This window comes from Thamnophis elegans, chromosome 10 (assembly GCF_009769535.1).
Source record: "Thamnophis elegans isolate rThaEle1 chromosome 10, rThaEle1.pri, whole genome shotgun sequence".
Classification (NCBI taxonomy): Eukaryota; Metazoa; Chordata; class Lepidosauria; order Squamata; family Colubridae; genus Thamnophis; species Thamnophis elegans.
In genome coordinates, this window is record NC_045550.1 from 71,194,902 (window position 1) to 71,221,783 (window position 26,882).

A 26,882-nucleotide genomic window follows, 5' to 3' on the forward strand; every position below is an offset into this window, starting at 1 on the left:
CGAGGGCTCCCAGTGGCTGCCACCCCTTGGAAGGAAGGACCAGGGCAGAGGAGAATCAGCCAGAGGGATTCCCTGCTGGAGGGGACATCCAGGCAGAAACTCAACAGGAGCTGAACTGCAGAGCTGAGGCTGCATCCCAGGAGCGTGGAAAGAGGGAAGCGCTGGAGAAATGGCCCAAGGGGAGCCAGGGGGTCTAGGGGGGCGTTAGGGCTCCGTTACCCAGTGCCTAAGGAGACATGGGGCGTTCAGGAAAGGCCCATCTGCTCCAACTCTCTTCTATGTTTCTTCTGCCCTTGCCAAGGGGAAGGAAAGTGCAGCCCCCCCCCCCCTTGAAGGGCATCCTCTGGTTGAAGCCCCTGCACCCTAAGCAGGAGGGCCTCCCCCTCCTCCCCCTCCTGCTTTTGGCCTCTTGAGATCTAGCAGCCTCCTTGGCCACATTGAGCCGGTGGTGAGAACGGCCTGATCCAACCGTGGTCCTGGGCTTCCTCAGCGTGCTCACCTTGCTTCCACCTGTGTGCACACCTGATGGGAGAGACCTGCTGGGACTCCGCCCTCCTCTCCTTCCTCTTGGGGCCGTGTCACCCACAGCCGGGCCTCACTCTGCTCCTGGCTGGCAGCTGGGTGGCACCGAGGTTATGTGGAGCAGCCCCAGGGAGAGACGCTGAGAAGAAGCGACAGCAGCCGCAGCTCCCGATGCTGCCCAGCCCCATGGGGCCCCGGTGGTGCCTGGTGGGCCTTTGGGTCTTCCTGTGTTTTGCCATTCAAGAGAGCCGAGGGTAAGATGCCCCCTTTGCCAGGGGTCTGGTTAGTGCTAAGGGGAATCTCTGCTTCTTTCCTGAAAGCTGAAAGTGTTATCAGATGAACAGCTGGGAAGTTCCTGTCAGTTTATCTGGGGAGACGTGGGGATGCTGGCCACGGGAATCGCTCTTGCCTTGTCTGCCCCAGATGTGACCTCTGGGCAAGCCAACATCTGGGGGCTTCTCTCTGAGGTGTTAGCGGGGTTTAGCTCCTATTTCTACACTGGAACAAACATTGGCTGGGTCTTCTGCCACTTGTCTCTCTTTGGCTAGCAAATTGTGTATGTGAGTGTGAGAGGGGGGGAGTTGAGAGAGAGAGAGAGAGAGAGACAGAGGGAGAGACAGAGAAAAGGAAAGAGAGAGGAGAGAGAAAAAGAGAGAGAAGAAGCAAGAGAGAGAAAGAGAGAGAAGGAGAGAAAGAAAGAGAGGGAGAGACAGAGAGAGAAAGAGAGGTAGGGAGAGACAGAAGAGAGAGAGAAGGAGAGAAAGAAAGAGAGGGGGAGACAGAGAGAGAAAGAGGGAGGGAGAGACAGAGGAGAGAGAGAAGGAGAGAAAGTGAAAGCAAAAGAGCGAGAGAAAGAGAGAGAAGGAGAGAAAGAAAGAGAGGGGGAGACACAGAGAGAAAGAGAGGTAGGGAGAGACAGAGGAGAGAGAGAGAAGGAGAGAAAGTGAAAGAGAAAGAGAGGGAGGGAGGGAGAGAGAGAAGGAGAGAGAAAGAGAAAGAGACAGTGAGAGATCATTACTGTGAGCCGCCCAGCTGACGGTTCCCCCTAAGAAATTCTCCTTGTGCCAAAGCATCCTTGGCCACAGGGAAGACCCCTCCCATCATAAAGGGCTTAAGACCCTGGCTATGGCTTCCTGGGGGGGGGTCCCTTTCCTGTAGCGTGAAAGAGAGAGATCCATTTCTGCCCTGTTGGGGTGGATCACCTGATCCAGTCTCTCCCACCAAAGTTTCTTTATTTCTATGCCACCTCCATTATTTTTACAAATAACTCAAGGCAGCAAAGAAACACAATATTTCTTCCTCCTCCTCCTCCTCCTCCTCCTCCTCCTCCTCCTCCTCCTCCTCTTCTTTTCCCCACAGCAACAACAACCCTGTGAGGTGAGCTCAGCAGAGGGAGAGAAGGACCGGCCCAAAGCTTCCCAGCTGGCTTTCGCCCCTAAGTGGGATTAGAACTCTCTTGTCTCCTAAGGATTGGCCCAAAGTCACCCAGCTGGCTTTTGTGATTCAGGCGGGACTAGAACTCAGAGCCTCCCGTCGTCTGTTGCCTTAACTACAAGTCCAAACCTACCTTTTCTGACCTGTGACCTGGGCAGAAGCCCATCGCCCTGCCCTCCGGCGTGCTAAAACAACTGGCGAAAGCTGGCCTGCATTCATACAACACACAGGGAAGCTGGGGGTGCGTAGAATTCTTCAAGCCATCCATTAACCAAGAGTTGATTGAGCAGAAATAACTCCCCGTAGGCCGTGAAAGAACTCAGGATAACATTCTTTGGGCCTCAGGAGTCGTGTGAATGCGGCCACTGGCTCTTTTTCCAAACTGTCCGGCTGCAAACCCAATCATTGGGACGCCACAAAAGGTGGCTAGAGCATTACAGGGAGTCCTCCAGTTACAACGGTCCATTCAATAACCATTTGAAGTTACAATAGCACTGAAAATCCTGATTTATGACCGAGGGTGAAGGTTCGTTCTCCCAACTTGTGAGTTGGCGTCCGAACGTTTCATCACCAAGCCAGGTAACATCCTCAAGGGTGTTTAGGAGATGTGAGTGGCTGCTAACTTAACTGGAGCGACTCCTTTAACAACTGTGGCAAGACAGGTCGTAAAGTGGAGCATAATTCACTTCACAAGGAGAGAAGAAAGAGAAGAAATGGGGGTAGGAAGGAGGGAGGGAAGGAGGGAGGGAGGGAAGCAAGGAGGGAAGGAAGGAGGGAAGGAAGGAGGGAAGGAAGGAGAGAAGGAGGGAAGGAAGGAGGGAATGTAGGAGAGAAGGAAGGGGGCAGGAAGGGGGAAAGGAAGGAGAGAAGGAGAGAAGGGGAAGGAGGGAGGGAAGGAAGGGGAGTAGGAGAGAAGAAACGAGGGAAGGAAAGAGGGAGGGAGGGAAGAAGAAGTAGGACCGTTGTAAGATAAGATGGATCTATGGGATGATAAAAAAGCAATCCTCAAGTATATTGTCAACAGTAGGGAAAAATTGTTATAAATACATATTATTAATAACAGTTATGAGATCATATAATTGTGAATGTATATATGAAATTGATTTAATTAAAAAAAAATTCACTTCACAGTTGGTCTTGCTTAACAGCGTAAATGGAGGGCTCGGTTGTCGTCGTAAATCGAGGACTAGCTGAACCGGGGGAGAAGCTCCACCTGATGCTTTGGCTGTTTCTGTCCACAGGCAGAGTTTCTTTGGGGCGGGGGTGGGGGGGGGAGAAGGCGAGGAAGTGGGAAGGTGAGAAAGGGAGGAGGGCGGGGGGGGGTCACCTTTACCCTGGGACTGGAGTCCTGCTCCCAGTTTCCTGGTCGTGATTCCTCTGTGGGGAGGGCCCTTTGCCCCACCTCTGCCAACACCTTTGAGCTGCCAACACCAAGGAGCAGCACGTTATGCAATGCCCCGCGGGGGGGGGAGGGCAGCTGCCCCCATGGCTGCAGAGTCCATGAGACACGGAGAGTCAGGCCGGCAGGGGGGAGGGAGGGAGGGAGGGGCTCTGGGGTCTCTGCCCCTTCTTTAAAGGCTCTGGGCCCACCGCTCCAGAGAGGAGGAGCAGGGAGTTAGGGGTGGGTGGGGGGGGTTGAATTAATTAAGATGCTTTTTCCAAAGTTAACCGGAGAGTTTTTTTTTCTCCTGTGAGGAAGACATTTCACTTCTCATTGAAGAAGCTTCCTCCCTTCTGATGAGCCCATGAAGCTTCTTGGAGGAGAAGCGAAGGGTCTTTCTCTCAAGGGAAACAGCCGCCCAGGTAACCTTTGAAAACGCCCCTTTGCCACACCCGTTACCTGGATGACTGAGAACCTCCAGAGAAGTTGGGTTCATCAGTCCGGTTCTTTTCAGACTTTAAGATGAGGGGGGGGCTTCAACTCCCACAATTCCCATCCAGCCTCTTTTGGGTCTTCCCTTCGTTGACCTGATTTTGGCTCTCTAGACAATTCCTCTATTTTCTCCTCTGGAACTTCCTCCCTGTTATGTGATTTTGCTTATTAAAAAAAAATGCATTTCCTTATTGCCTGTTGGGGGAGTCAGTTTGGTCTGGTGGTTAAGGCACCAGGCAGAAACCAGGCGACGGTGAGTTCTAGTCCTGCCTTTGGCACAAAGCCAGCTGGTTGGCATTGGGCCGGTCCCTCTCCCTCAGCCCTAAGGAGGAGGCAATGACAAACCACCTCAGAGACACAGGGCCAAGGGATCCACCTGTCCAGGCAACCTCTGAGAATTGGTCACGATTAGACGGAGGAAAATAATTGTAATATCTCCTCCTTTCTGAAGCCTTCATGTCACTTTTTTTCCACTTTTCTCCCAGTTTCCCTGGCTGATCTGCTGATTCAAACTGTATCGCTTATGCCAAAGTCGTGTTTCTCTGCAATTGTTTGCCAGCTTCAATTGTGATGCCATCTTGACATTTTGACCATAAGCTGCCCCACTTCAAACCACCTTCCGCTCTCCCAGGAGACACCTTCCCATTTCCCAAGGCTTCCCCATCGCTTTCCTTTTCTCTTCAGGGTCTCCCTGCCCCCCCCCCCCCACCACCACCACCCAACTCCTGCTGGGCAGCCTCTAGCTCAGTGTTTCTCAACCTTGGCAACTTGAAGATGTCTGGACTTCAACTCCCAGAATTCCCCAGCCAGCATTCGCTGGCTGGGGAATTCTGGGAGTTGAAGTCCAGACATCTTCAAGTTGCCAAGGTTGAGAAACACTGGTCTACATCTTGGGTGTCTAACCATACTTTGCCAACTAAATCTATTCCCTATTCTAGTCTTAGTTTCTTAGTCTTATTCTTCATTTTCTATTCTCCTCTCCTCTCCCCCATCTCATCTTTTTCTATCTCATCCCCTCCCCTCCTCCCTTGTCCTATCCTCTCCTCTCCCCTCCCCTCTCATAATCTTATCTTAGAACAGAACAGAATAACAGAGTTGGCAGGGTCCTTGGAGATCTTCTAGTCCAACCCACTGCCTAGGCGGGAAACCATTCAGATAAATGGTTATCCAACATCTTCATCAAAACTTCCAGTGTTGGGACTTTCACAACTTCTGTTGCAGGAAATTTCTCCTCAGTTCCGAGTTGCTTCTCTCCTGGATTAGTTTCCACCCATTGCTTCCTGTCCTGCCTTCAGGTGCTTTGGAGAGCAGTTTGACTTCTTCTACCCCCTCCCCTCCTTATCCTGTATCCCCTCCCCTCTCCTTGGACGCTGCAGTCCCAGGCCAGTTGGCGAGGGATGTAGGGCTTACTCTGGTGATGCCATTTACACAAAGCCCCTCCTGTCCTCCCCCCCCCCCTCCTTCCCTCCCTGGAGGAGTTCAGCCAACATTGATGTCGCTACCCTTTGGGTACCTGGGACGGTGCCCTCCTTCCTCTTTGCACGAGTGTGAACCCCTTTCTTCACCGTCTTCGTGCTCATTCCCACACCATGTTGACGGTGGGCACTTTGCTTTCTTACAATGGCTTTCCATGTATTTTCCCTTGGACCCCCCTGCTCTGCCCACCCTGCGCCAGTTGGTCCCTCTGGTGGGAAGGAGGTGGGCACAGGGCCCAGGACTCAACTGACCTGGTTAGGTGGCTCAGTGGCGAAGGCACTGAGCTTGTCAATCAGAAAGGTCGGCAGTTCGGCGGTTTGACTCCCTAGTACAGGTCTCCTGCTTGAGCAGGGGGTTGGACTAGATGACCTCCGAAGTACCTTCCAACTCTGCTACTATTTACTTGTTTACTCATTTACTTGTCCCCTCTTTGCTTGGCAGGAGAGAAGAAGGCAACTGGGCGGCTGGTTTGGAGAGCTGGACTCACAATGCAGGTATAGCCCCCACCTCATTCCTGCCAGGCACCTTAAGGCAGCTTCTCCCCCCCCCCCCAGCTCTCAAATATCCTGGAAGCCCCTTCTCGGGTTTTCTTGCCAGCTGACTGGCTGTGGATGATGGGGGTCCTTTTTCAGGACTGCCAGGTTAAGAGAGGCTTCTGGGGAGGGGGTCTGCCTGTGCTTCACTGCATCCCCCTCCCCATTTCAGACTACCTGGCCGGCTGTGACTTCAACAACAACTCCTGGCCCTTTTGCGACTGGACCCAGACCTGTGGCACTAACCAAGGCACCTGGATACGCACCAAGCACGATACCCCCACTCCTGGCACCGGCCCAAGTGGGGATTATCCAGATGGAAGTAAGTGCTCCATAACTGCAATGGGCAAAGCCCCCTCCTCATTCTCCCCACTCCCCTTCTCCTCACAGGCCACAGGGCCATCATGGGGACATCCAGGTCTCTTTCCCATGGCCATCGGGAGGCTGGAGCAGGCTGGAAGGATTGCTGGCTACCCGGTTGACATGGGCAGCCGGATGTGGTCCTCCCCTCCTCCAAGTCAGCATGCCAGCTTTGTCCCACTCTCTCCACCAAGTCTCTGGAAGGCTGGAGAAAGGGTGGTGTCCCAAGGGCTGGATCCTAACTGCTCTTAGACACCAGGGAAGATGGGGCATGGGATGGAAAAGCAGAGGGGGGGCCAGAGAGTCCCCCATCCTTGAAAGGAGAGGCTCCTCTGTCTGGAATCCGTGTCACACCTTCAAGGCTTCCTGTCATCGGCAAAGGGGTCTCTCCACCCAGCGCAGCTCCTGTCTCTCAGAGCCCACAGAATCTGACCCAAAGAACCGGTCTCAAGAGAGAAAGGCAGTTGTCCAGCAAACTCTACACCAGCCCCTCTTTGCCTCGGGCCCTTCAGGTGGCCCTGGGAGCCCGGGGCCCTTCCCAGGGGCCCTTCCCTCCGCTTACGGGGAGCAGCCATTGGGCCCAGCTGCTGAACATCTGTTTGGATCCCAAATCCTCCTCCTGGGCCTCTTTTCCAACTGCAGAGATGACGGCTGCACCAGGGAAAGGATGTCTTTGGCCCAAGACACGCGGCGGGGGGTTTCTCCTCCACAAACGCTCAGACTTCATCTGGGCAGCCTTTACTCCCTCGATAAGAGTTTTGGGAGACAGCACCAGACCTTGGATCTGAAACGAGCAACATGGGCACAACACTCCAGGCTAAAAGACACTAAGTGAATATACTGCGTGTTGCGTGAATCTTCCCCAAGGCCGCTTTCCTCCATAGGGGCCTGAAATGAGGTGGTGGTGCAAATGGGTCTTGCCCCCCCCCCCACATTTCAAGGACCGAAATTCCTTGAGGAAATTAAACTTTTTTTAAAAAAATTTTTTTTTATTAAACGTATTTAAATGTTAAAAACAAAACCCAAATTTCCACTCATTATGAGGAAATGAATCTTTAAGCTTGCAAGGCAGATGGATCTGGAATCCGGAAAAGCTCCCGGCCTCCCTTGTAATGATGGTTTAGGAAAAAACCCCAACCCCCCAACGCCCCATTTCCAGAAAGAACAGCAACTTCCCAAAGGGGCTGGATTTTCTTGGGTTTTTTTTTCTTTGAAAACATTTCGCTTCTTCACCCAAGAAGCTTCTTCAGTTCTGACTGGATGATGGGGAACGGAAGGACATCTGCCTCTTGGTACTTTGAAAGCTCTCCGAGAGTCCTTGATCTCTCCTGTTTACAGGCCTTTGAGCAGCCTTTAGAAGGTGCCACACCTGCTCTGAATCAGGTGAGCCTCAGGGCACAGGTAAGCCCTCAAGTGGCCCCGAGGACTCTCAGATGGCTCACCTTCAGCCCTCCGAGGGTTAGCAACCAGACCACTGCAAAGAACGTAAATCCTTCCCTTCCCTACCAGTCAGAGCTGAAGAAACTTCTGGGATGAGAAGCGAAACGTTTTCAAGGGAAAAACCAAGAAACTCCAGTTGCCCTTTTGGGAAAAAGAAAACACCCTTGGGACGTTGTCACTTCCTAACAATTAGGCTTTGTTTGAGTATCCTACGAACTTCTGAGATGATGGATGGGGTTTGCGCTAAGCGCACAGCGCGTGAAGGAAGCTGGCTGGGTCCCTTTGATCTCACCTGTGCAGACATGATTCGGCAGGTCTGGGCCCTCGTGCCCCTCACTTCCTTCTTCCAATAAAGGGCTTGGGGGCATCTCCCCTTCTCCTTGCAGGAGGCTACTTCATCTACCAAGAGGCCAGCAACCTGATCCCCTACGACCGCAACCGACTGGAGAGTCCGCAGCTGCTGAGCTCTGGGGAAATCTGCATCGACTTCCGCTATCACATGTTTGGCTCCGAGGACTTCAACCAGCTGCACGTGACCCTCCTGGAGGACCAGGGCGAGACTACGGTGTGGAGCCAAATGGGGAGCCAGAGCCCCGAGTGGCAGCATGGATTCACCTCAGTCTACTTTGAGAGGGAGACTCGCTTCCAGGTAACAGCATGGCAGCTCTTCAGAAGAGGTTGGGCCAAAGGGCCCCCTGCCTCTCCTGCCCTGCTCCCCAAGTGAGACGAAGCCCCTCCCAGCAATCGAGGGCAGTGCCCCCTCCCCTCATTTCTAGCAGCTGGCACTCCAAGCCTGGCACCTCTGGCAGCTGATACAATCCTTAAGGCAAGCCGTGGGCAGCAGCTGCCAAAAAAGCCAACCCAGTTCTAGGCTGCATCAACAGAGGGATGGAATTAAGATCACGTGAAGAGTTAATACCACTTTATAAGGCCTTGGTGAGGCCACACTTGGAATCCGGCATCCAGTTTTGGTTGCCACGATGTGAAAAGGATGTAGAGACTCTAGAAAGAGTGCAGAGAAGAGCAAGAAAGAGGATGTGGGGACTGGAGGCTAATCAGTGGAACACGTTGCCTCCAGAAGTTGTGAATGCTCCAACACTGGAGGTTTTAAAGAAAAGATTGGACAGCCATTGGTCTGAAATGATCTGCAGCAGGGACGGCTAATCTTTTGGGGGGTTGGGTGCCAAAAATGCAAGTGCTGGCACCTATAATGTAAAGTACACCCCCCACATGTGCATGTGTCCCCCACACACACAACATGCCTCACTGCTCGTCTCCAAGTTAGCTTGGTGGGGGCATTTTCACCCTCTCCAAGCTCCAGGAAAGCCTCCGGAGAATGGGGGGGGGGGCGAAAAATGGACCCAACAGGCCAACTGGAAGTCTGGAAACGATCCGGAGGCTTTCCTGCAGCCTGGGGAAAAACGGCCTCCCCCAGCCCCCACAGAAGGCTGAAAACCAGCTGGCTGGCGTGCATATGAACTCTGAAGCTGAGGGCTCACATGCCAGCTGATCTGGCTCTGCATGCCATAGGTTTACCATATAGGACTAGAGCAGTGTTTCTCAACCTTGGCAACTTGAAGATGTCCGGACTTCAACTCCCAGAATTCCCCAGCCAGCATTCACTGGCTGGGGAATTCTGGGAGTTGAAGTCCGGACATCTTCAAGTTGCCAAGGTTGAGAAACATTGGTCTAGAGTCTCCTGTCTTGGCCAGTGGGATAGACTAGAAGAGCTCCAAGGCCCCTCCTAGTCCCCTACAACTTTTTCTAAAGCCCCCAGGTTGAGGACGCTGTCTGAAAATTCCTCAAAAATCTATTCAGCATTATTGAGTGACACCCAGATTTGGTATTTTAAAGTAGTTGGCATTGATGGAATTCTTCACTTTCCCTGCAAAACAAGAGAAAATACAAAAGAAAGAAAGCATATTTTATATATCAACCAAAATTAATGATCTGGAAAAGAGACATCATAGTAACATTCACATTCATTCATTCATTCATCCATCCATCAATTAATTAATTCATTCATCCATCCATCCATCCATCCATCCATCCATCCATCCATCCATCCATCCATTCATTCATTCATTGTAAGCCACTCAGAGTCATTGACTGAGATGGATGGCAGGAGAAATTGAATGAGGGAAGAAAGGGAGGGAGGGAGGGAAGGAAGAAGGGAGGGAGGGAAGAAAGGGAGGGAAGGTGGGAAGGAAGGACGGGAGGGAGGGAGGAAGGGACACCATTCTCTGGGTATGAGCTTAAAGAAACATCTTCAGTTGCTCTGAGGTTCTAACACCTGGCAGATTTTCCCACCTGGAGCTGCGGAGGATGGGAGGGCAGTTGAGCTCATCCCATGGCAGGAGTCCATGGCTTCGGAGGGTCTCCTTCCTTCGGCCCCTGCAGCGAGACTTCTCCTGTCGCTCCCTTCCTTGCTCTGACTGGGCCTTCTTTCCATCCTCACAGGTGGCTTTTGATGCCATTCGGGGGTTGACGGAATATGGGGACACAGCCGTGGACAATGTGGTGGTCAGGAGAGGCCCTTGTGGTGAGTGAACCCTTCTTCACCTCAGCTTTTCCACCCGTGATCTTGGATTGCAACACCAGAGGAGGTGACCTCTCAGCAGAGGTCCCGAGTCCTCAAGTTGCAGCTGTTCCCCAATGGATGCAGGGAGGGAGGGACCCCCCCTCCAAACGCCCCTCAGCCCTGGGGGAGATGTGAGGGGCCTCCAAAACCCTCAGGGCTCCTGTGGAATCCAGGAAGAAGTATCTGGGGAGCTTCTCTGCCATCCAGGTGATGGTTGAAGCCCAAAGATGCTTTTCCAAAAGACATCTGACTTTCTTGGAAAACCTTTCACTTCTCATCCCAGAAGCTTCTTCAGTTCTAACCTTGTTCTGAAGTAGTTGCAACTCTGTCAGATGATATAATGCCGTTAGAAGCCCCCGCAGGACTCTTCTTCAAAGGCCAAACTAGGTTGAAGGTCTCCTAAGATACTGGCCAGATGACCAGGCAAAGGGCAGCAAATGAAGGACATTTCATTAGCCAGCATTGCAGCGCCACCTACAGACCAGAAGCTTTTTCAGTCTCCAGGCTGAGGGCCAGAAACGGTTTTAAAGACAAGGAACAGCCGAGGTGACCCCAAAAGGCAACTGGACATCCTTGGGGAGTTTTTAAAAAATGTTTCATAAAAAGCAAAACATTTCAAAGAAAACATTTCAACCAAAATATTGCAGTAGCCATTAAACTTATATACCACTTCACAGTGCTTCACAGCCCTCTCTAAGTGGTTTCACAGAGTCAGCATCTTGCCCCCAAGAATCTGGGTCCTCATTTTACCCACCTCGGAAGGACAGATGGATGAATCAACCCTGAGCCAGTGACGGTCGAACTGCTGGCAGTGGGCAGAGTTAGCCTGAAGTACTGCATTGGAGGGAAGGAAGGAAGGAAGGAAGGGCAATAGAACTTAGACTTATATACCGCTTCACAATGCTTTACAGCCCTCCCTAAGCGTTTTACAGAGTCAGCCTCTTGCCCGTAACAGTCTGGCTCCTCATTTTACCCACCTCGGAAGGATGGAAGGCTGAGTCAACCTTGAGCCCCATCAGGATCGAACTCCAGGCTGTGAGCAGAGTCGGCCTCCAATGCTGCATTTTAACCACTGCGCCACCACAGGGCTCTTAAAAAATAAGGAAGTGCCGTTGCCTTTTGGAAAAGCTCAATGGAGGCCAAACAAATCCCAGCAGGGGGGACTTTCTGTTGTAACTTCAAGCAGCCGTTGAAGGAATGGATGCCAGTCAAGGGCTCTCTGAGGGGCAGAATCTCCCCTGAAGCTCCTGCAGACAAGAAGTCACCTGGGGATACCTGAGCCCTTTGCCCTCCTGGCATCGGCCATTATGGGGCTTTTCAAGAGGGGCGAGAGCAGCGCCCCAAGTCGCCCCATGGCTGATGAAAAGCAGGACTCCTTGGCTTTGGTCAGCCTCCCTTGGCAGACCCCTCCCCCCATTGAGCCCAGCGCCAGTCATGGCCCTCCAGGGCCCCTGAAACACCCTAGACAACCAGCCACCTCTTCTTCCAGGGAGGCCCCTCTGCGCAGCTGTCCTCGCTTCAGATGACGAGGGCAATTGACAGGTTGAGTCACCAGACCTCACTCTTGCTTAAGTTGTAATCGGCTGTAATCGGTGCGAGTGGCTGGATGTCTGTACCTGGGACAACTGCTGAAGGCTTTGATTGGGGAGTTAAATTTTAACCCCTATAATATCTTCTAGATAAGCCTGGGCAATTTCATGGAGCAGCTCAAACAAACTCCTGTCAGGCAGTTGCTCAACTTTTCCTCCTCCGGCACAGGGAACATTCTGAGTTTAATCAAAGTTCAACAGGTGACACCAATTTCCTGAGTCATCAGGTCATTTTGGAAAAAAGGGGACACAGTAATAAAAGAGAATATTCACAGCTCATGATGACGCTGCATAATTTGGGCAAGGAAAGGTTTACATAAGTGGTTCTCAACCTTCCCAATGCCGCGACCCTTTAATCCAGTTCCTCATGTTGTGGTGACCCCCAACCATAAAATTGGTGGTTCCTAAGACCATCTAAAATACGTGTTTTCCGGTGGTCTTAGGCGACCCCTGTGAAAGGGTCGTTCGACCCCCCAAAGGGGTCCCGACCCTCAGGTTGAGAACCACTGGTCTACATGAAAACAGCCATGCTCAGAGAGCACCAAGGAGCACATGGTTGCTGTTATGTTCCTCCCCTTCCTCCTCCTCCTCCTCCTCCTCTCCCCAAGCCCCACTTCCTTCTAGCCCTGATGATGTTCTCTAGTTGGGCCATCTAATGTCTGTAAGAAGACTACCCAGTTCAGAGAAGACCGAGGGCCCCACAGTCTTCATGAGCCGAGGTGGCGCAGTGGTTAGGGTGCAGTACTGCAGGCCACTTCAGCTGACTGTTATCTGCAGTTCGGCTGTTCTAATCTCACCGGCTCAGGGTTGACTCAGCCTTCCATCCTTCCGAGGTGGGTGAAATGAGGACCCGGATTGTTGTTGGGGGCGATATGCTGACTCTGTAAACCGCTTAGAGAGGGCTGGAAGCCCCATGAAGCGGTATATAAGTCTAACTGCTATTGCTATTGCTGTCATCTATCTATCTATCTATCTATCTATCTATCTATCTATCTATCTATCTATCTATCTATCTATCTATCTATCTATCTATCTATCTCTATATCTCTGTCTGTCTGTCTGTCTGTCTGTCTGTCTATCTATCTATCTATCTATCTATCTATCTATCTATCTATCTATCTATCTATCTATCTATCGGATTGTTGGGGGCGATATGCTGACTCTGTAAACCGCTTAGAGAGGGCTGAAAGCCCTAGGAAGCGGTATATAAGTCTACTGCTATTGCTATTGCTATTTTCTAGCACTGATGAAAGTCTCTGCAGCTTCTCCAGGTCCTGGTTGCCCCAAAACTGCTTTTTTCCAAGGGGCAACTGGACTTTCTTGTTTTTCCTTTTGAAGACGTTTCACTTCTCATCCCAGAAGCTCCTTCAGCTCTGACTGGATGGTGGGGAAGGGAAGGATTGATGCTCCTTGCAGACAGCTGGTCATTTGCATATTTTTAAAGAGTAGTTGAGGCCACTTGGATGTTTATCTGTGTCCTCAGGGTCACCTGAGTGGTACAAATGTTTCTGTAGTCTGCAATTTTTTCTCTGGAAATCTGTTCATGCTCCCACACTATTCAAAGGGTCTCCATTCCAAATTCCGTGGCTAAAAAACTATGGAGACTCTCAGCCATGGAGGTCATGGAGTGTGCAAGGCTTCCTCATCCTTTGAACCAGTGGTGGATTTCAAAATTTTTTAGAACCTCTTCTGTAGGTGTGGCCTGCTTTGTTGGAGTGGCTTGCCAGCCATGTGACCGGGTAGGAGTGGCTTGGCAGTCATGTGAGTGGTTGGGCCTGGCCAACATAAAATGTGGTGAAACTCACTTAACAACGCTCTTGCTTAGCAACCAAAATGTTGGCTCAGGAACTCTGGCATTGAAGCGTGCAAGTCTTAAAGCTGTCAAGTTACAAGACCCTTGCACCCATAACCCTTTAGGGAAAAAACCCCAGGGGTGTTCAAACTTGACAGCTTTAAGACTTGTGGATTTCAACTCCCAGAATTCCTTCATCTTGATGATGTGCGGACAGGCGGGGGGGAGAAGAGGGAACCGGTTCTAAACGGCACTGTAGATTTGTGGAACCTCTTCTATACAAGAGGTTAGAACTGGCAGGAACCCACCCCTGCTTTGTACCCTCGGCTGAAGGGGAGGATAACAACAGGAGTGTTTATCATAACTTGAACTTTTTCTTTTGTTCCCCAGAACCGACACCTACACCCATGGAGCCCACTACTCCAGGTAGCCCTGCCTCTCAAATTTATTTTAATGGCAACGCTTGAAGGACGTTGCTGAAACCACCCAGGTTCCCAGTGATGGGCGTAATAGGTGGCAATTGAAGGCCAATAGGATGTCCTCTGGCCCTTCTTGTTCCATTGCTAAGAAGACCTCATTCCCTTCTCCTAAGGGATGAATGACCATCGGAGGGTTGATCCTAACTTGAATTTTTTATTCCCCAGAACCGACACCTACACCCACGGAGCCCACTACTCCAGGTAGCCCTGCCTCTCAAATTTATTTTAATGGCAACGCTTGAAGGACGTTACTGAAACCACCCAGGTTCCCAGTGATGGGCGTAATAGGTGGCAATTGAAGGCCAATAGGATGTCCTCTGGCCCTTCTTGTTCCATTGCTAAGAAGACCTCATTCCCTTCTCCTAAGGGATGAATGACCATCGGAGGGTTGATCCTAACTTGAATTTTTTATTCCCCAGAACCGACACCTACACCCATGGAGCCCACTACTCCAGGTAGCCCTGCCTCTCAAATTTATTTTAATGGCAACGCTTGAAGGACGTTACTGAAACCACCCAGGTTCCCAGTGATGGGCGTAATAGGTGGCAATTGAAGGCCAATAGGATGTCCTCTGGCCCTTCTTGTTCCATTGCTAAGAAGACCTCATTCCCTTCTCCTAAGGGATGAATGACCATCGGAGGGTTGATCCTAACTTGAATTTTTTATTCCCCAGAACCGACACCTACACCCACGGAGCCCACTACTCCAGGTAATCCTGCCCCTCAAATATATTATAATGGCAACACTTGAAGGACGTTCTAAGGGATGAATGACCATCGGGGGGTTGATCATAACTTATACCTAATACTTTATGCAGTATTTCAGGCTGATTCTGATGACTGCCAGCAGTTTGGCAGTTCAATTCTCACCAGTTCATGGTTGACTTCCATCCTTCCAGGGTCGGTAAAGCAAGGACCCAAATTGTTGGAGCAAGAGGTGGTAAACTGCTTAGAGAGAACTTCTAAAGCACTAGGAAGCAGTACATACGTCTAAGTGCTATTAGGGGGGTTGATCCTAAACCGCCTTCTTTTCTTTGTCCACCAGAACTGACACCTACAACCGCGGAGCCCACTACGCCAGGTAATCCCGCCCCTCAAATGGCAACGCTTGAAGGACGTTCCTGAAACCACCCAGGTTCCCAGGGATGGGCGTAATAGGTGGAGGTTGGAGGCCAATAGGATGTCCTCTGGCCCTTCTTGTTCCATTGCTAAGAAGACCTCATTCCCTTCTCCTAAGGGATGAAGGACAACAGGAGGGTTGATCATAATTTGAACTTTTTCTTTTGTTCCCCAGAACCGAAACCTACACCCACGGAGCCCACTACTCCAGGTAATCCTGCCCCTCCAATCTTCACTCTCATATGTTCCCCAAGACTCCTGGGCAAAGTGAAGAAGGGTGCTTGTTAGAGGGGGTAGGAGTGGCCTCCAGATCAGGGCCCCAAAACTCTGTTGCTGCTTTCAAAAGTGCATCCTCTGCTACTCTGTCAAGTACAAAGTTTAAGTTCCTTCAACCATTTCAGGTCCTCTCCTGCCTTGTCCACCAAATATAATATGAATGTCGCTTCCCTCTTCAGGTGATATATCAACCACCCCTATATCTACAACCACACAGAAGCCACTTCCGCCCACCCAAGGTGAGGATCTTTGAGGCCAAAGCTTAAACTTCCATCTTCCGATGGGTTTGGCGCTTTGACGTGGAGTCCTGGGAAGAGGAGAAGGGCAGGAATTGGACTGTTGTCACTTACAAGGAAAGCTTCGAGGTCCTTGGACCGTTCCAAGCAACTAAAAACGAAGGGGGTGCCCAAAGCTCCTTTGTTCCTGTCCAAAGTACGTCCTCCCATTTCCTATGAGCTCACACCGGCCGTGTCTGACCTCCCTTTCTTCTTTCCAGAGTCCTGCCTGGTGTCAGGTGACCCCCATTATTACACTTTTGACAAGCAGACACACCACTTCATGGGCAACTGCACCTACACTCTCTCCCAACTGTGTGACCGAAACAACTCTCTGCTCCCCTACTTCAATGTGGAAGCAAGCAACGAACACCGATGGGGCCACACACACGTCTCCTACGTGGAGAGTGTGTCCGTGGATGTCCTGGGCATCCGGGTCACCCTGGGAAAGGGAGGAAGGGTCACGGTAGGTGGAACTGCTCCTGCTGCTGCTGCTGCTGCTGAAGGAGGGCCGGGCTTTGTGGTTGGGATACGAAAGGGCACCGTTGCTCCTGAGCTGCCTAAAGTGACGCCTGAACCTCTTTCTAGGTTGATGGGGAGCCAGTCGTCGTCCCCTCCACCCCAGTGCGGGGCGTGGAGATCTTGCCCAGCGGCTTTTACACGATGGTTTCTACGGATTTTGGGTTGAGAGTCAAGTTTGACGGAGACCACCAGGTGGAAGTGTCCCTCCTCAGCACGTACAAGGGGAAGGTCTGCGGCCTGTGCGGAAACTACAACGGGGATCCTACTGACGATTTCCTCAACCCCCATGGGGAAGCAGAGCCTGACTCCACCAGCTTGGGCAACAGCTGGCTGGTGGCCAACCTCACCAGGTTTGTAGCTTCTGTCCCTGAATGGCAGCTGTTGCCCAGGATGGAGATCGTAGGGCATTAAACCGCACTGTTTCTTTTGCTACAGCTGTTCCTCTGGATCCGATCCCGTCTGCACGGAGGATGAGAAAGACACAGCCGAAAGCAGCGATTTCTGTGGGCGCCTGACAGACATCAATGGGCCATTCAGACCTTGCCATAGCCTCTTGGATCCAACGGGGCATTTTGACAGCTGCCTTTATGATCAGTGCGCCCTGCACTTGGACCCAGGCTCCCTCTGCAGGAGCTTGCAGTCCTACGCAGACGCCTGCCGGTCCCTGGGAGTTGCCATCGACCCCTGGCGGAACGCCACCTTCTGCCGTAAGTTTTCCGGCAGCCATGCCTGTAATCGGCCATGAGCATCGGGAAAGATCTATGGGAATGGGGAGGTTTGGGAATGAAGGGAAGGAGGGAGGGTGTTTTCTCTCTCTCTCCCATGGAGAGAGGCACAGATGTCGCCACATTCTCTTTCTTGGAGACACACCGAACGTAACTCCAGTTTCTTCTGGAAGGCAAATTGAGGCTATTTGCCTGAGATGGCTGGGATCCTGAGAGCAAGGAGCGCAATCTAGGAAGACACCACCCCCAGGGAGGGACTCGCGCCCAAGTCCATTGAGGGATGCAGTGTGTCCTTTAGAACCCAAACTCCAGCACTGGGCTCACGGAGATCTTCTTGCCTCCCGCAGCTCCTCAATGCCCACTCAACAGCCACTATGAGCCGTGCGCCAATGCCTGTCCATCCACCTGCAAGAACCCAAATGCTCCGGCCACATGCGACCTGCCGTGCACGGAAGCCTGCGTGTGCGACTCCGGGTTCTTCCTCTACAATGGCACCTGTGTGCCCAGCCATCAGTGTGGGTGCTGGCACCAGGGGAAGCACTACCCAGTGGGCTCCAGCTTTTGGACCGATGACACCTGTTCCACCAAATGCAGCTGCCCCAGTCAAGGTGGCCAGCTCACCTGCTCTGCTGATTCCTGCCCTAAACATTATTACTGCGGAGTCCAAAACGGTGTCCCCAACTGCTACCCACATACATACGGGGTCTGCCGCGTCCACAACGACCCTCATTACAACACCTTTGACAAACAGACGCACCACTTCATGGGCACCTGCACCTACACCCTGGCCAAGGTCTGCGCCAATGAGACGGGGCTGCCCTACTTTAACGTGGAGGCCAAGAACGAAAACCGTGGGAATCCCTCCGTCTCTTACGTCCAGCGGGTCCTGGTGGAGGTTTACGGGCACCGGATTGAGATCCTCAAAGGACGCAAGGATCAAGTGCTGGTAACCCAAAGCAGCTTCTCACGGCCTACCTGTGCTTTGCAATGGAAGGAAGATACATTCCTTCCCCATTCTCTGCTGAACGGTTCTAGATTGGAAGGAGGGGTGGGGAAATCTGATTTTCTGACCTGTGGCTGAATATCAGTTTGATCAAGGACAAGTGCGAACGCAATAGTAACAGCCCCTCCTTTGATTGGTGGCCAGCTCCGATTTCTTATGGATGGGTTAATTTCTTAGGATGCTTCTTCTCCCTCTGCTGGAAATATCCACAGAGTCCCTGTTTCTGTGGGGGGACCTAGTCATGTCAAACCCAACTCTTCCCGTCCCGATCACCTCCAGAGGGTTCCTCGCTTGGGAAATGCCATCTCAAATTGTCTCTTGCTCCTTCTAGGTGGACAAAGTGCTGACCACGCTTTCTGTGCGCAAGCTGAACAATGCCCTGAGGGTGGACATCGATGGACGCTACGTCACCCTGGAAACGGATTTTGGGCTGATTGTATCTTACGACACAGATCACTCGGTGGAGATCAGGGTCCCCACCACCTTCTTCAACAAGACCTGCGGCATGTGTGGGAACTTCAACAACCTCAGGCAGGATGACAGCATGATGCCCAACGGAGAGCAAGCCCAGAACTCCAATCAGCTGGGGAACAGTTGGCAGGTGCCCAACGCAGAGTACGACCCCCCTGATTGTAAACCACCACCAACATCACCACCTTGTCCCACAGAGCTAAAGGATCTCTATGAGACCGAGGCCTATTGCGGACAGCTGACCAGTAGCCAGGGTCCGTTGGCAGCTTGCCATTCTGCAATCAACCCCAACAGCTTCTTCCAGAGTTGCGTCTTTGACCTGTGTGAACTGAGTGGGTCCCACCAGGCCTTGTGTGGGGCTTTGGAGGCGTACGCTGATGCATGCCAAAGATCTGGTGTGCAGCTCCCCGACTGGAGGAATGCCACTTCCTGCAGTGAGTATTCACTTACAATACCCTAAAAGTGCCCACCTTGAGTGTGGCCTTGGGCAGCGTCCCTCACTTTCTGGATGGTTCCTGCTTTGTTTTGTAGGGGTCCCTTGCCATGATCACAGCCATTACAATGTGTGCGCCACTTCCTGTCCCGCAACGTGTTCCAATCCACTGGCTCCATGGAACTGCACCAAGCCTTGCGTGGAGGATTGCGAATGCGACAAAGGCTTTGTCCTAAGCGGAGCTCAATGTGTGCCGCAGGAGGATTGCGGCTGTGTAGATGGAGACCAATATTATGAGGTTTGTTCCCCAGCAACATCGTCTGCGGCCCCGACAGAACCTGCAGCAACTTTTACAACAGGAGAGGGTCCTCATCTTCTCCTTGGGCTTTTCTCCAACAGAAAGGAGAGACGTTCTGGCAGCCGGGTTGCGTCGGCCGATGTCGCTGCGAAGAACACGGAATCTTGTCCTGCTTCCCAGACAATTGCCAAGAAGACCAAGTCTGCAAAGTACAGAACGGCATCCTGAATTGCCACATTCCAGACAAGGCCACCTGTCACATCTACGGAGACCCTCACTATGTCACCTTCGACGGGCGACTCTATCATTTCCAGGGTGGGTGCAATTACACCGCAGTGCAAATCTGCAGCAACTCCTCCGAGCGCTTCTCCATCACCACTCGCAACGAACATCGCTCCAGCCCGCACTGGACGGCTCTCAACTCAGTGGCCATCTCGCTGAGAAACATCCACCTGGCTCTGAGGAAGAACAAAGAGGTCTACGTGAGTATGGCACCCTGGAGAATTGTCTAAAGGAATGGATGGATGGATGAAATCCTGGGGTTCCCCTTCACATTTAGCCGTCCTCCCAGAAAAGCCACCCAGGAATAGATGCAGCCCTGTGGTGCCAGGTTGCTAACTTTGTGAGGAGGGGGGGTTAACCAGACATGGGGCAGCTGGTGGCCCCGTAACCCCAGGAATCCCATCCCTAGACTGACCTTTTCCCTTCCTGCAGCTGAATGGGGCCAAAGTCGACCTTCCTCTGAAGCTACAGTCAGACATTCGGGTGGAGGAACAGCGTCCATACGTGGTGGTTGACAGTCCCCTTGGCTTTCGGGTGAAGTTTGATGGGGACCAGCAGCTGCTTATCCAAGTGGACGAGAGATACAGGGGACACCTCTGTGGGCTGTGTGGCACGTACTCGGGCAGCCAGCTGGACGATTTCCAACAGCCAGATGGGCTGCTGGTGACCGACACCAACACATTTGGCAACAGCTGGAGAGTGGAAGATGACGGCTGGAGGCAAGTGACTGTGAACCACAGGGTGTTTTCACCACGTTTTCCCTATCGGGGCCTAGGATATGGATTGTGAAGTCGGAATCGGTTAGCCAGTGGAACCCCCTGTGCAGTAGCCTGTACAGTGATAAGAAAGCCAACCATTAGAGGAAGGGAACACCAAAGATTTTGTGTTTAATGGGGACACAGTTGTTCCTCTTTCAATTCTTCACCACTTGCACCCTCCTCGTGCCAGAAGGAGCAGGCAAACTGAGCCACAATGTTTCACTACGTTTCTCTTTGGGCATCCAAACAAAGGGTGTTCTAATGTTGACTTTTCTCTCTCTCTCTCTGTAGCTGCCCAGGACCACCCATAGATCCACCCCACTGCGACCCTGTGCAAGAGGCAAATTTCGAAAGTCTGTGCAGAGTGATTCTGTCCTCAAGTGGGCCTTTCAGCCCCTGCCATGGCAGCCTCCCTCCTCAGCCATACTTTGAAAGCTGCATGTATGACCAGTGTGCCACCGGGGGAGACGGAGGGCAGTTGTGCAGGAGCCTGGAGGCCTATGCCGCTGCATGCGAACTGAACGGGGCCGACCTCGGGGACTGGGAAAAGGACACCGCCTGTGGTGAGTAGAGCTGTTGGGCGACTTGGGGGCCTTCCGGCTTTCCTTGTCGGCTGTCGATTGAGAGTCCATGGAGCTCTGTTCCTGATCACCTTCTCCCACCTGCAAAAGAGTATTTTCTCTTTGTGGAAATATTGCTGGTGGAGAGGCAGAGAGTCCTGGCCCATGGGGGCTGAACATTGCACAGAGCTACCCAAAGCAGCCACCTCATTTTGCCAGTTGGAATTCTCATCACCCTCCATCTGTAACACTCCCTGCATCATTGGCTGCCTCCTGTTTCCCCCCCCCACTCCTCCTTTGTTGTTGATTCGCAGCTCTTTCTGGATCTCCAGACCTTCCTGCCAACAACGCACCCCGCCCTCCTTTCTCTTGTGTTCCTAGGTCCCTTGGTCCCTTGCGGTTTCTCCTGCACTTTTGAGAAGGATTTCTGTTCCTGGAACCAATCGTCCACCGACAACATTGACTGGAAACGACACAAAGGCCCAACACCCTCGCCAAACACAGGACCCTTGTATGACCACACCACTGGAGGTGAGGCTGGGACCCTGGTCTTCTTCTTTTCCTTCTTTGGTGGCATCTTACAGCTGTAAAGAGCCATTGATCGGAAGGAATCCAAGACCTCCTCAGTGTAACAATCCCAACTGTTGAATCTCCAAGAGAGGAACAATTATTTTATTCATTTGAACCCTTAAGTAGCACCCAACTAAGTCCATAGGACTGTATGTGGTGCAGAAGAAGAAAACAAGGGCCAAACAACCCCCCCAAAGGGGACCCTAGTCAAGAAACGCAAATCTTTCTCTTTAAAACAAAGCCCAAAATAACAAAATGGCGTTTTCTGTCACTCATCAATGGAGAGTTCTGATCGTGGTGTGATAAAGGCCTGAGAGATGAACGTTATGGAGCCTCTGCTTGGACACGTCCGCGAGTTTTCTTCCTGGCTTCCAATTTAGGGATTGAAATATGCAGAACTGAACATTTAGCTGTTGCCGCCTCCCCGCTCCCAGATTGTTTCCTTGCTGCTGCACTCCCATCTGGGCCACCTTCCAGGAAGGAGTCCTCCTTGTGGGATGGAGATGTAGGACCCACAGGCCAAGGGGGAGAGTCTTGCGGGAGAGAGTTTGCAGCACTTGCCAGGGTTGACGAAAGGATAGGGTGTGTCCTTGGAAGTTCAAGGGATCAGACCAGGAGAGCTACTCTGGGTCCTTATCTCTGAGGAACCCCAGGCAGCTTGGATTGCACGGAACTGTCTCTTCGCATCTCTGAGGATCCACGTTGTTTTGACCTCTGTCTCTTTCTTTAGGGGGCTACTTCATTTACCTGGCAGGAAGCGATGCCCACCCTGGGGATGTGGCGCATTTGGTCAGCCCCACGTGTGACCTTCAGGGGCCCATGTGCTTCAGCTTCTGGTATCATATGTACGGCGTCGCCCAAAAGATGGCGCTGCACTTCTATGTCATCTTGGATGATGCGCCACCTTTCCTGGTCTGGTCGGAAACGGGAAGCAAGGGCAACCGTTGGAAGACAGGAGAGTTCAGCATAGCTCACCAAGGCAGGGTGAAGGTAAGGATGAGAGTGGCAGCTTTACAACCAAACATCTGGCTGATATCATGGCGTTTATCCGTACTCGAGACATACTGGAGACCTTCTCCTCTTCCTAGATACTGCTGGAAGGAGTGCGGGGAGAGGACTTCCGCAGCGACGTGGCTGTGGATGACATCTCTGTAGAGGACGGTTACTGCCCGTGTAAGATTTCGCCCTTTATTCCTTTCCCAGAGGTGGGGCCTGGCACATCATAGAAACATTTCTGGGCATATTCCACAATTCGGGCTTTTCCCCAGTGTGAATAAGGAGGGACCCAAAACCCTAGGAACCCACCCCAAGGGTTTAAATCTGACCTCGGTTAGCACAAGGATGGCTTCAGAGTGTGGGTCACGTGATAGAGATGCTTCCTTCTTCTCTTTGCCTCCTCCTCCGCGAAGGAATATCTGGTCACAAGCTCAAGTGGGGTTCAAGATGGGTCAGGGAGACTTGGTGATGTTTGAATGATCCTTCACATTTCTCAATCTTAGAGGAACATACAAATGTCATTTCCTTTTACAGCATGGACAACATCCCCTCCTGGATCCACAACCACACTGACACCCCCCACTCCTTCCCAGGGTAAGTGCCGTTCAGACTGAATCAGATAATTTGCTCCCTTCCCCTCTTGTGATGCATCTTGGGATTGGGGTGCAGTCCTGATGTCTAGGAAGAGAAGAAGATTTTGCTTAGCTGAGTATTTTCCCCAGAACTGTTGGTGCTTATCTCACTATGGCCGCCTCCTTGGATGTTTGTTAAATGGTGCTATGCACCCGTTAACAATGTCCCTGATGACTCTATTTCGTCTGACAATGCTACTAGGGTGAGAAGGGACTGTGGCCAAGTACAAAGCGAAGTTCAAGTTCCTTCAACCATTTCAAGACCTTTCCTGCCTTGTACTCAAAATATAAATGTCGCTTCCCTCTTCAGGTGATATATCAACCACCCCTATATCTACAACCACACAGAAGCCACCTCCGCCCACCCAAGGTGAGGATCTTTGAGGCCAAAGCTTAAACTTCCCACTTCCAATGGGTTTGGGGCTTGACGTGGAGTCCTGGGAAGAGGAGAAGGGCAGGAATTGGATTGTTGTCACGTACAAGGAAAGCTTCGAGGTCCTTGGACCATTCCAAGCAACTAAAATGGAAGGGGGCGCCCAAAGCTCCCTTGTTCCTGTCCAAAGTACGTCCTCCCATTTCCTATGAGCTCACACCGGCCGTGTCTGACCTCCCTTTCTTCTTTCCAGAGTCCTGCCTGGTGTCGGGTGACCCCCATTATTACACTTTTGACAAGCAGACGCACCACTTCATGGGCACCTGCACCTACACCCTGGCCAAGGTCTGCGCCAATGAGACGGGGCTGCCCTACTTTAACGTGGAGGCCAAGAACGAACACCGTGGGAATCCCTCCGTCTCTTACGTCCAGCGGGTCCTGGTGGAGGTTTACGGGCACCGGATTGAGATCCTCAAAGGACACAAGGATCAAGTGCTGGTAACCCAAAGCAGTTTCTCAGTGCCTACCTGTGCTTTGCAATGGAAGGAAGCTACATTCCTTCCCCATTCTCTGCTGAACGGTTCTAGATTGGAAGGAGGGGTGGGGAAATCTGATTTTCTGACCTGTGGCTGAATATCAGTTTGATCAAGGACAAGTGCGAACGCAATAGTAACAGCCCCTCCTTTGATTGGTGGCCAGCTCCGATTTCTTATGGATGGGTTAATTTCTGAGGATGCTTCTTCTCCCACTGCTGGGAGTCCCTGTTTCTGTGGGGGGACCTAGTCATGGGGAACCCAACTCTTCCTGTCCTGATCACCTCCAGAGGGTTCCTCCCTTGGGAAATGCCATCTCAAATTGTCTCTGGCTCCTTCTAGGTGGACAAAGTGCTGACCAGGCTTTCTGTGCGCAAGCTGAACAACGCCCTGAAGGTGGACATCGTCGGACGCTACGTGACCCTGGAAACAGATTTCGGGCTGATTGTCTCTTACGACACAGATCACTCGGTGGAGATCAGGGTCCCCACCACCTTCTTCAACAAGACCTGCGGCATGTGTGGGAACTTCAACAACCTCGGGCAGGATGACAGCATGATGCCCAACGGAGAGCAAGCCCAGAACTCCAATCAGCTGGGGAACAGTTGGCAGGTGCCCAACGCAGAGTACGACCCCCCTGATTGTATAGCCAAACCACCACCACCACCTTGTCCCTCAGAGCTAAAGGATCTCTATGAGACCGAGGCCTATTGCGGACAGCTGACCAGTAGCCAGGGTCCGTTGGCAGCTTGCCATTCTGCAATCAACCCCAACAGCTTCTTCCAGAATTGCGTCTTTGACCTGTGTGAACTGCATGGGTCCCAGCAGGCTTTGTGTGGGGCTTTGGAGGCGTACGCTGATGCCTGCCAAAGAGCTGGCGTGCAGCTTCCCGACTGGAGGAATGCCACTTCCTGCGGTGAGTATTCATTTACAATATCCTAAAACTGCCCACCTTGAGTGTGGCCTTGGGCAGCCTCCCTCACTTTCTGGGTGGTTCCTGCTTTGTTTTGTAGAGATCCCTTGCCATGATCACAGCCATTACAATGTGTGCGCCACTTCCTGTCCTGCCACGTGTTCCAATCCACTGGCTCCATGGAACTGCACCAAGCCTTGCGTGGAGGATTGCGAATGCGACAAAGGCTTTGTCCTAAGCGGAGCTCAATGTGTGCCGCAGGAGGATTGCGGCTGTGTAGATGGAGACCAATATTATGAGGTTTGTTCCCCAGCAACGTCCTCTGCGGCCACGACAGAACCTGCAGCAACTTTTACAACAGGACAGGGTCCTCATCTTCACCTTGGGCTTTTCTCCAACAGAAAGGAGAGACGTTCTGGCAGCCGGGTTGCGTCGGCCGATGTCGCTGCGAAGAACACGGAATCTTGTCCTGCTTCCCAGACAATTGCCAAAAAGACCAAGTCTGCAAAGTACAGAACGGCATCCTGAATTGCCACATTCCAGACAAGGCCACCTGTCACATCTACGGAGACCCTCACTATGTCACCTTCGACGGGCGACTCTATCATTTCCAGGGTGGGTGCAATTACACCGCAGTGCAAATCTGCAGCAACTCCTCCGAGCGCTTCTCCATCACCACTCGCAACGAACATCGCTCCAGCCCGCACTGGACGGCTCTCAACTCAGTGGCCATCTCACTGAGAAACATCCACCTGGCTCTGAGGAAGAACAAAGAGGTCTACGTGAGTATGGCACCCTGCAGAATTGTCTAAAGGAATGGATGGATGGATGAAATCCTGGGGTTCCCCTTCACATTTAGCCGTCCTCCCAGAAAAGCCGCCCAGGAATAGATGCAGCCCTGTGGTGCCAGGTTGCTAACTTTGTGAGGAGGGGGGTTAATTGAGTGAAACCAGACATGGGGCAGCTGGTGGCCCCGTAACCCCAGGAATCCCATCCCTAGACTGACCTTTTCCCTTCCTGCAGCTGAATGGGGCCAAAGTCGACCTTCCTCTGAAGCTACAGTCAGACATTCGGGTGGAGGAACAGCGTCCGTACGTGGTGGTTGACAGTCCCCTTGGCTTTCGGGTGAAGTTTGATGGGGACCAGCAGCTGCTTATCCAAGTGGACGAGAGATACAGGGGACACCTCTGTGGGCTGTGTGGCACGTACTCGGGCAGCCAGCTGGACGATTTCCAACAGCCAGATGGGCTGCTGGTGACCGACACCAACACATTTGGCAACAGCTGGAGAGTGGAAGATGACGGCTGGAGGCAAGTGACTGTGAACCACAGGGTGTTTTCACCACGTTTTCCCTATCGGGGCCTAGGATATGGATTGTGAAGTCGGAATCGGTTAGCCAGTGGAACCCCCTGTGCAGTAGCCTGTACAGTGATAAGAAAGCCAACCATTAGAGGAAGGGAACACCAAAGATTTTGTGTTTAATGGGGACACAGTTGTTCCTCTTTCAATTCTTCACCACTTGCACCCTCCTCGTGCCAGAAGGAGCAGGCAAACTGAGCCACAATGTTTCACTACGTTTCTCTTTGGGCATCCAAACAAAGGGTGTTCTAATGTTGACTTTTCTCTCTCTCTCTCTCTAGCTGCCCAGGACCACCCATAGATCCACCCCACTGCGACCCTGTGCAAGAGGCAAATTTCGAAAGTCTGTGCAGAGTGATTCTGTCCTCAAGTGGGCCTTTCAGCCCCTGCCATGGCAGCCTCCCTCCTCAGCCATACTTTGAAAGCTGCGTGTATGACCAGTGTGCCATCGGGGGAGACGGAGGGCAGTTGTGCAGGAGCCTGGAGGCCTATGCCGCTGCATGCGAACTGAACGGGGCCGACCTCGGGGACTGGGAAAAGGACACCGCCTGTGGTGAGTAGAGCTGTTGGGTGACTTGGCGGCCTTCCGGCTTTCCTTGTCGGCTGTCGATTGAGAGTCCATGGAGCTCTGTTCCTGATCACCTTCTCCCACCTGCACAAGAGTATTTTCTCTTTGTGGAAATATTGCTGGTGGAGAGGCAGAGAG

At 52.2% G+C, this 26,882-nt stretch overlaps 1 protein-coding gene across 1 annotated transcript; it reads left to right on the forward strand.

The window, feature by feature from the left end:
• The first annotated feature begins 24,104 nt into the window (after positions 1-24,104).
• On the forward strand, positions 24,105-25,345 carry LOC116513753 (alpha-tectorin-like). Its single transcript, XM_032224934.1, has 3 exons — positions 24,105-24,140; positions 24,247-24,820; positions 24,918-25,345. Exons 1-3 carry the CDS (start codon positions 24,105-24,107, stop codon positions 25,343-25,345), a joined length of 1,038 nt encoding a protein of 345 aa, XP_032080825.1.
• The last annotated feature ends 1,537 nt before the right edge of the window (positions 25,346-26,882 follow it).

Coding starts and splice junctions, on each gene's coding strand:
- LOC116513753 (XM_032224934.1), top strand. CDS start 24,105: ATGCTTCTTCTCCCACTGCTGGGAGTCCCTGTTTCT. Junction 24,141..24,246: donor TGCTGGGAGTCCCTGTTTCT/GTGGGGGGACCT, acceptor GGCTCCTTCTAG/GTGGACAAAGTGCTGACCAG. Junction 24,821..24,917: donor GAGGAATGCCACTTCCTGCG/GTGAGTATTCAT, acceptor TTTGTTTTGTAG/AGATCCCTTGCCATGATCAC.